General features: G+C 42.4%; 1 protein-coding gene across 1 annotated transcript; it reads right to left on the bottom strand.

Annotated features, from left to right (window-relative positions):
* Positions 1-411: 411 nt before the first annotated feature.
* On the bottom strand, positions 412-1,347 carry LOC101516047 (mas-related G-protein coupled receptor member X2). Its single transcript, XM_004600045.3, has one exon. It carries the CDS (start codon positions 1,345-1,347, stop codon positions 412-414), a length of 936 nt encoding a protein of 311 aa, XP_004600102.3.
* Between the last annotated feature and the right edge of the window lie 9,782 nt (positions 1,348-11,129).

Below are 11,129 nucleotides of genomic sequence, written 5' to 3'. Positions count from 1 at the left end.
ACATTTTCTAACAGCCAAAGCCTCTGTCTCATGAGTGAACATAATTTGCAGGCAATATCATATGAGTAATGAATAGGCAATATGATTTTAGCATAGCTTCATGTAGAAAGCAGTTACAAACAGGAGATTTATGGTTTTTGGAAGATATTCTTTCCATTGCAATAAAATTGTGAATAAAATCATTTAAAAAGAAATATTCAGAGGAATAAAAAAATCTATTGATAATGTCAACAATGATGGAAATGGTCTTATTTCACTCATTTTTTCTCAAACAAGAAAAATCAGATTACAGTTACTCATGAAGCTAAGAAAACAGCAGATGCTGTGAGATACAACAGACAGTGTTGACTTTCAAAGTCCTGGTAGACTGACCAGGGCAGAGGCTCTTCATCACCACCCCAGGCTTCCTGCTCATTCATCATCCTCAGGGGTGCCCTGCAGAGCCCTCTCGAGAACCAGCTTTAGGGGCTGCCTCTTCTGCTGCCGAAAGGAACCAACAAAAAAGTAAATGATGGGGTTGGCACAACTGTTAACACCGGAGAGGACAGCTACAATCAAGTGAACAATGCTAAGATGCTTAAAATTTAAAGGTATATTCTTAGTTATGAGGAACCAGAAAAGGCCAAAGGGCAGACCACAGAGAAGGAAGACCAGCACTGTGAGCAGGACAGTTACATACAGCCTGCTCAACCGCACACGGTGTGATCCCCTGAGGACTCTAACCAGCAGGGCCAGGCTGGAGCCCAAGAGAACCACAAATAAGAAAATCAGCCAGGAGGCTATGGTGTAATCAATTTTCTTACACTGATAATCGTCATGGTGCTTAGACAGTCTAATACAGTAGATACATTCCAGGAGGTTCAGTATCAGTGCCAGGACCCAGAGCAGGGCACACACAACAGCTGATAAGTTTTTAGAGCGATGGCAGTGGTACCAGATGGGCCATAGGACAGATAGGCAGCGCTCAGTGCTGATGGCGGTGAGGACGCTCAGGCCCACGGTGTAAGGAAAGAATACCACATACAACAATGGATACAGGATATAGTCGGGGATGGAGGAAATATGAAGAAACTGGATGGAAAGGAGCAGATGATCTATAATGAGACAGCAGAGCAAGAAGAAGTCGGCCCCAGCCAGGTTGAGGATGTAGACAGTGAAGGCGTTTCTGCGCATGCGAAAGCCCAAGAGCCACAGTACAGTTCCATTTCCTCCCAGCCCAATCAGAGCAATGATAATAATCAGTGAGCCAAGGATCTGGTGCTCCAAACCAAAAACTTTATCACCAGTCTGACCGGTTCCATCTGTTGGTATGGGTGTTGTCCTCCACGCCGGAACAGTAGAATTCATACTTGGAATCCCTCCACTGGTGCCCCTGAGAACAAAAACAGAGTTGAGCTCCTGTTGCAGGATCTCTGATCCTCAGATCCAGGTATGAGAATTCTGTCTCTGCATTTTAGAGGTGGGGAATGAAGGCTTACATTCATGAGGTAATCTATGAAGAGTTAAGCAATACCTGAGCTTGGATTCACACTCAGTTAATGCTGACTTTAAATACCCACTGCAATGCATGTCCTGTACATGACATAGAAATATTCCATGTTTCAAGCACTCTACTTCAGCATGCTACAGTTATGTACCCAACTGCTATGCTGTCCTGGGCCAGTGTGATTTTGCACCCAAATAACTAAGAGAGGTCCCTGTAAGAAGGTGATGATTGCTTATTGGTTCATGTGTAAGAATAACAGGACCTTGTTGACTAGATGGATAGCACTGAAGACAAGAATATTGTTTTTTGTCTCACTGGCTTTTAGCTCTGTGTGCCACACACAGTGTTCTGTGAAGGCAGCCATGAGGAGCACTAACATTGTAGATTAGTAAGGTGAAGGGGAAAATAAAAATGAGAACACATTATAGAATTAGAAAGCTCCTGTGAAGAGATGAAGATAATTCTATTGATTATTATCCTTTGTGGAACAGCTCTGTGCTGTTGAGAATGCGAACTCCAGTGCCTGAAGCTGACCGCTGAAGTGGGGACTCGATCCGGCTTTGCTGAGCACCTAGGAGCACTTTGGTACAGAGGGTGGGGGGTGGAAAAGACTGAGCAGAATTACTCAGCAGAGGAGTCTGCAGTAGCTGAGGGTGAAGCCTGCGTGTCACTGACATTAGTTATTGGAAGGGTGGGTAGATCTGTGGAGGGCATCTAAGTGGTGTGCTGTGTGGAGTGCACTATACACACATACTCTGTTTTTTCTCCCAGGATACTTCAATACAGTTTCCTGTGCTGATGAAAACATTTGCGCAAGGGGAGACTGACTGGAGGTAGTAAAAAGGCAGGTCTTAAAATTTAAAGAGTGATAATCATGCAAATGTCACTGTAGAAAAGCACCTGCCAGACCCTAGCGCTTAACAGCAGGTATTTGAGAAGTTACCAGGTTGTCTGAAGTCTAATTCTCTCAAGAATCTGTGAGATGAGAATCAGTATTTTCTGCATTTTATAAAGGATGGAATTGAAACGAATTTATGTTTCATTTGCCCCTAACTCAGTGTTGATCTGAACACCACAGAGTTGTCTCAGGGTTCACCCACTGACCCACTATCCATATCTGCCAACTAAGCATGTATGGTGGGAAAGCAGAGAAGATGTTTCAACATTAATTCTATATGGCAATTAAAATTGTGGATGAAAGAAGCAGATGTCTGGCACAATGTTTTAAGCTGCTGCTTGGAATGATGCTTCAAGTCTTGGCTGCCCCATTTCTTTTCCAGCTTCATATTAATGCATCCTTAGAGGCCTCTAAAGTACTTGCATTCCTGCCACTTATGTGGAGATCTGGATGGAGTTCCAGGTCCTGGCTTAAGTCTCTTCTGGCCTTGGTTATTGTGGGTATTTGGAGAGTGGTAGGAAAACAGAAATCTATAGGAAGATGGAAACCTTGCTGGTGCAAAACTGTAACCAATTGTGGTTTTGTGAGAAATCCCCCAGAATTCAGGGCAAAGGTCCTGAAGCAGTTGGAACAGGAAAATTGAGAAAAGGAACTCCCTGATCCTCAAGTTTGGATAACAAATCAAAGAGGTGCACTTTTTTTCTAGTTTCTTTCCACTTATTCATATGCTGACTCAGGTACCTGCTAATGGTCTGAGGAAAGCAGATGATGACCCAACTGCTTAGGTCCCTGCTACCAGGAATGAATCCAGGATGAATCTCCTGATTCTTGCCTCCAGCCTGGCCTCACTCTGGCTGTTGTGGTTATCTGGGGAGTGAACCAGAAGATTCTAGACTTCTCTCTCCATCTCTCACTGTCACTATCACTGTCAGTGTGTCTATATGTAGCTTTGACTTTAAAAAAAAATTTTTTTAGAAGAATCGCTTTAACATGGGTTCCATTAGGACAGCCAAACTTAACACTGCAAATGTTCACCAGTATGAGTTCCCTTTTAAGTTTCTTTCCTTTTTGATGTGTTTTTTGACCAATGTGACTGATAGATAAATAAAAGTGAAAAAGAATGGGCCCAGTGTGGTGGCGTGGTGGCCTGGTGGCTGGGGTCCTCTCCTTGCACACACTGGGATCCCATATGGGTGCTGGTTCATATCCTGACTGTCCCTCTTCCCATTCAGCTCCCTGATCTGAGCTGGACTGGCCTCAGAGGACAGTCAGGGATGGCCCAAGGCCTGGGACCCTGTACCTGCATGGGAGACCAGGAGGAAGCTCCTGGCTCCTGGTTTCGAATTGGCTCAGCTCCGGCTGTTGCGGCCACTTGGGGAATGAATCAGTGGATGGAAGATCTTCCTCTCTATCTTTCCTCCCCTCTGCATATCTGACCTTACAATAAAAATAAATACTTCTTTTAAAAAGAAAGAGAAAGAATGTAAAAATATGAATAAGCATTATGATGTAGATGAAGGGAAAAATGATTTCATATCATTCAGAAAGAGAAAGAACAAGGACCTGAAGAATACAAGGAGATATTAAGGGATATTGATGGAAATATTTTGCTTCACCCCCTCTGCCCTCATGGGAAGGTTTGCAGCCCCTTAGATCTAGGGATGCAAATAGTATGTCACTATTGCTAACTTTGGTAGACTTGACTGGGGTTTGTCATGCTACCTTAACCTAACTCCTCTTCTAGACAGTCACCTCATGACATACTCCTCAGTTATCCCAGTTTGCATGATTTATTTTCCCTAGAGACCTTGCCAGACGTACAAAGGAGAATCACTTAGAAATACAAGTAAAATGTTGAAGACTGGGTGACAAGAGCTCAGCTTGGAGATCCAATGCTTGCATGTCACCTTCTGAAAAAAATTAAGAGACAGCATTCTTTCCGCAACAGTATATTTGAATGGCTGGAATTAAGCAAAGAATGTAGAGATATGGCTCGTCAGGGAGAAAGACCTCTGTAAGTCCCTTTTGAACTAACACTTGTGGTTATTGTACCCAGTTTTCAGAGAAGACTTCAATCTTGAGATTCTTAAAGGGACACCCATAATCCGATTTGGTGCCTAGAGATTTAAACCAGGACTATGAAATTTTAGCACAAACCATAACAGGAAATTAGACATTTCTTGTTAAGTACTCTTACCTTTCTTCCATTCTTCTCTTTGCAGCTGAAGAACTCCGGTGAGGGTGCAGATGAAACTCTGCTTTCCTTTTGATCATGCGATGCTATGAGGAGCTGGCCTCAAAACTGGTGACTTAATGAGGCTCATCAAGTTCCTGGAGAGCTTCCTGATTTCATGTACAGGGACTGAGAGCAAATCAGAGACCAGAACACTTCAACTGACAGTCTGCACCAAGATGTTTTTCAGCATCTGCCCCATTAACTTCTGCATGAAAGCTTCTGTTTCCCTCCACTGCTTCCTATCCCATCCCATCCCATTTGGCTTACCTTCCAGGACATAATTGCTCTTCAGTACTTTAATTGCCAACTACAAGCCCAAATAGCAATTCCACGCAATGTAACACTGCTTGCATTTTGGGGCTTAATAAGTAAATAATAAAGCAATCAAAGTTTACCGTGGTCTGACTCTTCTTTGTGGCTTTATCCTTGCCATCTATCATCACATTGTGGTAATTTATGTTTGTGTATACTCCTATTCCCAATGATCAAGGCTGAAATTCTCCATGAATTATACTCTCCAAAAGCCACCTCTTGACACACACTGTATTGTTATTTCTGCCACATCTAAATAAAAATGTAAAGAGCTGATCACTCATAACATAGGCTGCTTCTTCCTAGCCGCACTTTAAAAAATATTTTTGGACTTATTTTGTCAGGATCAAAATCTTATTTCTTTTTCTTTAAAAAAATTTTTAAATTGTTTTTGATATGATTTAGTTGGCTCTGGGCTCTCCCTTCCCCCACCTTCAAGGTCCCTTCCCTCCCTTCTGATCTGCCTTCCAGTTTCACTAACACTTGTGATAATTGTACCCAGTTGAACTAACACTTGTGTTTCTTTCTTGAATTTTCCCATGTCCATCATGCTGCTGCTGGAGTGTCTCTCAACCACGTAGGAAACTGTCTGTCGTTTCATTGTGAGTTCATTTGACTCTTATTTCTTATGAATTTCCTTCATGTACCTCATGCTACACTCACATTTAGCTACAGGTCATTTTAAAACAAAAGATGCTTGAATGTTAAACTATTTAAAGTATTCTGAGGTGTTCTTCAAAGAATTTATTTGAAAATTATTTAATAACAATTTGGTTATGAGCTAAATTTTTTCAACCAATATTTCCATGTGAAATTCTAATTTCCAGATCACCTCAAAATGTAATAGTTTTGAAGATGGAGTCTCTTTTAAAATTTTTTATTAGTATAAAGTGAATAGTTTTTATTTACCTCACTCCTTTCCTCAATTGCCCCTATATTTCTTTCTTTTCTTTTCCTTATTTTTTGCATTAATATTGTTTTGGTTTACTTTATAGTAAGAAGAGAATGAATCTTTATGAGTCACTTATGTTAAAATGAGGCTGTTAGGGTTTTATTCTAATGTGACTTGTGTATGTATAAACATGTAGTTTAAAACCAGACACCAACAGACACAGGCAGAAGGTATCAACCTGAAGCAAGATGAGATACCTCTTAGCAAATCAGTAAGAAATGACATAACACACTTTTGTAATGGATAAAATAAAATTTTAGTATTTCCAAACATTGGCAGGGATTTTGAGAAACTGAATCTTGTATTATAGGTTGGGAAGCAAAATGTTACAAATGCTCTGGAAATCCTTTTGAAATTTCTGGAAAAATTTGATATCTACTTAATCACATCACCCAAATACTCACTCCTGGAGTAGATCCCAGGTAGTAAAAAGTGTTATTGTTATTGCTCTAAAACTGTGCACACAAGTTTTTATAATTGCTTCATTTATAATGAGTATAATGTAAAAATAACCACATACTGTAGTTAGTAAGTAAATCTTAATACTTTCAAATAGTGGAATACTACTGCGCTTTTAAAGCAATCACCACAACATTGTTAATACATGTTTGAATGGGTCTTGAGGGAGAGATGCTGAGTGAAAATGAAAAAATAAAAATTTAGAGCATGCACAATCTTATTTATATAAAATTTTTGAAGTGAAAAACTCTAGAAATGGCCAACACAGGAGTAGTTGTCAAGAGCTTGGGAAATGAGATGGGGTATGCATCAGTGTAAAGGAGTAGACCAAAGATATTCTTTGGCAATGAAGAAGTAGTTTATTTACTATGTATTTATGTTCAATTTGCAGAAATTATATGCATCGATGCATGTGATAAAACATGTCAGAACTGTTCACAAATATGTCATATATATATATATATATCATACAAACAAAGGAGTGCATGGAAAATTGACAACATCTGAATGAGATCTGTATTGTAGAGAACTGTGAGTACCAATAACATCTTGTTAGACAATACAGGTATTTAGAATATATATCAACATTAAGGCATGTTGGGTGGTTGGGTATACAGCAAGTCTCTGTACAAGTTTTTGAAGTTTTTTTTTATGTATTGGAAAGCAGAGCAACACATAAACACACACTGCAAAAGTGAGAATGTGAAGGGAGAGGACTTTTACATTCAAATGTAAAAGATAATGTACGTGGGAATGGAATGAGTTGTTTAGACCCAGGAGCCATAGAGAAAATGTGTCTGGGAATGGAGTGGACTGTTTGCACCTGGAAGCCCTAAAGATAATGTGTCTGAAGTTTTTTACTCTTTAAGCTGTTTGCTGTGTTTGAATTTGCGCTGGCTACGATGCATGTAATGACCGAAGGGGCCTATATAATCTCTAGCCTTTTGCTAGTTTGGGTCCAACCCCTCCTTGGCTGACCTGTGTGCCCAAGATCAGTCTGACTCCAGCCAGCTGGAACAATAAACTCTGCTTGCTTTTGCATTATCAATGAGTCTCTTTGTCATTCATGGGAAATTGACAAAACCGGACCCTAACAGGAGAACTTGGGAAACTCCCCTAGTGGACCATAACTTTCATTGATGACCACATAGTCCAGGTCTGGGGGTCGGGCAAGCTGGACAAAGTAGCTCTAACTGTTGGCAACGTGTGGATTGGATATGGAAAGGGGTGGACAGGGCAGGGCTGAGCAAACCTTAGCCCCCCAGCAAGAACAGATGTCAGGATGGAGCACAGGTCATGCCGAGCTAGGCCCTTACACTGTCTGGTTAGCATGAACCAGGGATGCCAGACGACTGTATCTAAGGCAAAGGCCAAGACAAGTGAGGGACTATGCCAAGCTGGGTCAGTGATCTATGGCTGGGAATAGGCCTGATTGGGGAGCTAAGAGAACACCCTGGTTGGGCTGGGGTTCTCACTGGTGAGTGCGGGGGCCAGAGTGGGAGCTGTGTTCTACTCTGGATATGGCTGCAATCTCCCTTGGCACAAATGTGGACTGGGGCTGGACACACCAAGCCAGGCTAGATTCCAGCACCATCTGGCACTCTGGAGAACCAGGGTAGATGTAGAACAGACTAGGCTAGGTCTCTGCCCCTACTGAGCCATGTATGAGCTGTGTTTGGGTATGGACGAGCCTTTGCTGGGCTGAAACATCCAACAGTAAGAACCAGAATGGGTGGAAGGCCAGTCAGGAAAGTCCACTGTAACTGCCAGGACAGGAGGTGGACTCAGTAGGACTGGACCATGTACCCACTGGTATGCACAAGATCTGGCACTGGGAGAGGTTCTGATGGAGGAACTTGGGAAACTCCTCTCTCAGGACATAGTTCCTGCAGGTGAGCGCAAGAGCCATAATAGGGAGGAACCCAGATCAGGTCAGGGAAAGGTACTCACCAGCATACCTTTGGCATAGGTCAGGGGCGGACCAGGCTGAACCAGTTCACATCACCTGCTGGTGAATCTGAGCACTGGAACAAGTGTGGGTCGGCCTAGGTTCGATTGCAACACATATCAGTACGTTATGGCTGGGATTGGGTGCCTGCTGGGCTGGGCTAGGCTGTAACCCTCACCAACGTCAGCTGGAATTGGGGGTGAGCTGGCATGGGCTAGGCTAGAGCATCCACTGGCAAAAACTGAAGCAAGGGGACCATGTTAAACTGGGCCGCAGCACCCAACCAGCATAGGTGAGACCAGTGGGGGAGAGGGCAAAGCCGGTAGGAGGACTATGGAGGGCTCCCCTGATGCAGAGCGTGAGCTGGGATGGGGTAAGAGCAGACCAGGCCGGGATACAACACCTGTGGGCCTCATGTGAGTTAGATCATGGTAAAGCCAGGCTGGGTTGACTGTTCCTCCTGGTGCATATGCATAATCAGTTTATGCATATGCTGGTGGTTGCAATTGCTGGGTCAGTTCTGTTTCCAGCCCTGTCTTCCACAAAAACTAATGAGTGTTGCAGTCCAGCCTGATTCTGCCCAGCAAACATTCAGCCCTTACACAAACCAGTGGGACCTGCAGCCTAGTTGGGATGACTACACATAGCCCCCACCAGGCCTGCTCCCTACTCTGGTTCCCAATGCTTGCCACTATGTACCGTAGACTTATTCAGTCTGTCCCACATCCCATTCAGGTCTCATACATGTTGATGGGTATTGAAGCCTGGTTAAACCTGACCAACTCCACTATCCAGCCCACTCATATTCTGGCGGGTGCCTTTCTGTCTAGCCACAGCTGCCCCAATCCTGGTTTTCATGCTCTCCAATGGGAGTGATAACCCCAGAGAAAGATGCCCACTATTTCTCTACTGGGCCCACTCCCACTCCAGGATCATGGAGTCTCCAGATGGTTCTGCAGTTTAACTTGACAGAATCAGCCCCCAATGCCAGCATCTGCTACCTGATGCTGCAGCAAAGCCCAACCAACCCTCACCCACTCTGATTTATGTCAGCCAATGGATTCTGTCGAGACTGGCAGCAATTCAGAACTGTTGAACTATCAAAACCACTTGAGCAGGACCCTTGGAGCATGCCCCACTTTGGGGACCTGGGATGGGTGGGAGGCTGGGTGGGTCTTTTCCTTTTATCTCCCTCCTTATTCCAGATACATAATAACGACAAATATATAACAACAACAACAACAACAACAACAACAACAATAATATGGAAACAATGGTCTTACCTACTTTCCTGTGGCCCTTGACCCTTTGTGCCCTAATCAATTATGTAAATATTATCAAATAAAATAACTTTAAAAAGAAACTATATTATTGCAAAAATTAAAGAAAAGAGGGTAGGAAGAAGCATTTAAGAGGGAAGTAACAGTGATAAAATCAGTTCTTTTTATATTAGCAAAAATATTTTTAAAAAGACTCCATCATCAATACTGTGATAATTTAAAACAATTGGAATTTAGGATTTTTACATGTGAACATTGGATGGAAACAATTTAGCAAAATGACCAAGTTCTTATTAAAGAAATGCATTCCAGGTTAATTATTTGGGGAACACCTCTGATTATTATAAATAATTTAAAATACGTGTTTGCTTGTTTTATAATGACAAGCAACTTAAACATAGTGTAGTGTGAGGTACATGAAGGAGAGTTATAGGGGATAAGACTCAGTAAAGACTCAGTATTTTGATATTGGCATGAGTAAATCCAAATTTCACGAGGTAACCTGGAGAAGAAGCAACCTAGGTGGTGTGCTATAAATGTTGTGCCCAGATTTTGAGATCCCCAGAAATCACCAGGAGTCTGAAGTCAATCCAAATGCACAAGAATGGTTTATTCAATCTTCATGTTCCAGCTTGGGTACTTGATTGAGAGCAAGCTGACCAGCCTAGATCAACACCCCTTACAGAAGTACAGCCCGGAACAGCACATTCACAGGGTTTTTATAGGGGTAGTCCACAACAGCTTGAAAAGGGGAATTTCATAATAGCCTGCAAGGTGAGGGGGAAATACTACACATTCCCTACCATCTCTGCTGAACAGCCTAGGCCTGGCTCTTCGGCGATCCAGCAATTAAGGTAACCACCCACTTAATTACTTGGAGCCACCTGTGAGATAACCAGACTTGGGTGGGCCTTGATTCATGAGAATTGGAGCCCAATGGTGCTGAAGATCACACAGGCCATTTGACCTGCTCACACAGTTTCTTAGCAGCAATGAGCCATGATTGGGATTTTGATACTGAGGGTCCTCATTCCCCTCTCTAGTAACTATGGGAGCCAATCATGGCTTCCAGGTCTCTATGATTGGAATTTTGATACTGAGGTTCCTCATAAACTCTTTACATTTCTATTTCAGATTATAAATGAAAATCTAATATGTCAAATAGTGGCTTCTGGAGAGTGAGATTCATGGAGAACTTCAACCTGGATACATTCTTGGTCGTTGGGAGTAGGGTTGTACACATAGATACATTATCATATGTAATAGAAGACTGCAAAAAAAAAAAAGCCACAGAGATACATCATAATAAGCCTTTTAATTTTTTAAAATTTTCTTTTTAATATCATTTACATAGGTGAGAGGAATTTACTTCCATGTAGGCCTCTGCTTAAGGTGGGTGAATCAAGGGCTGAGGAAGGTGTGTGGGACATTTGTTTCAGTTTTTTTTTTTCCTGCTGTGTCCAAGGTTTAGGGTGAGGAAGGCGCCCACGGATAGGGGATGCTTGTTTGACGGCATCTTAGAGACCCTTATGTGGGGAGGAGTGTTACTTGAGTGGTC

The sequence above is a fragment of the Ochotona princeps genome, chromosome 4, assembly GCF_030435755.1.
Source record: "Ochotona princeps isolate mOchPri1 chromosome 4, mOchPri1.hap1, whole genome shotgun sequence".
NCBI classification, from domain to species: Eukaryota; Metazoa; Chordata; class Mammalia; order Lagomorpha; family Ochotonidae; genus Ochotona; species Ochotona princeps.
This window is presented reverse-complemented; position numbering and strand designations above follow the sequence as displayed.

What these genes read in the sequence shown, in the direction of transcription:
- LOC101516047 (XM_004600045.3), bottom strand. Translation starts at nt 1,347, where the DNA reads ATGAATTCTACTGTTCCGGCGTGGAGGACAACACCCATACCAACAGAT.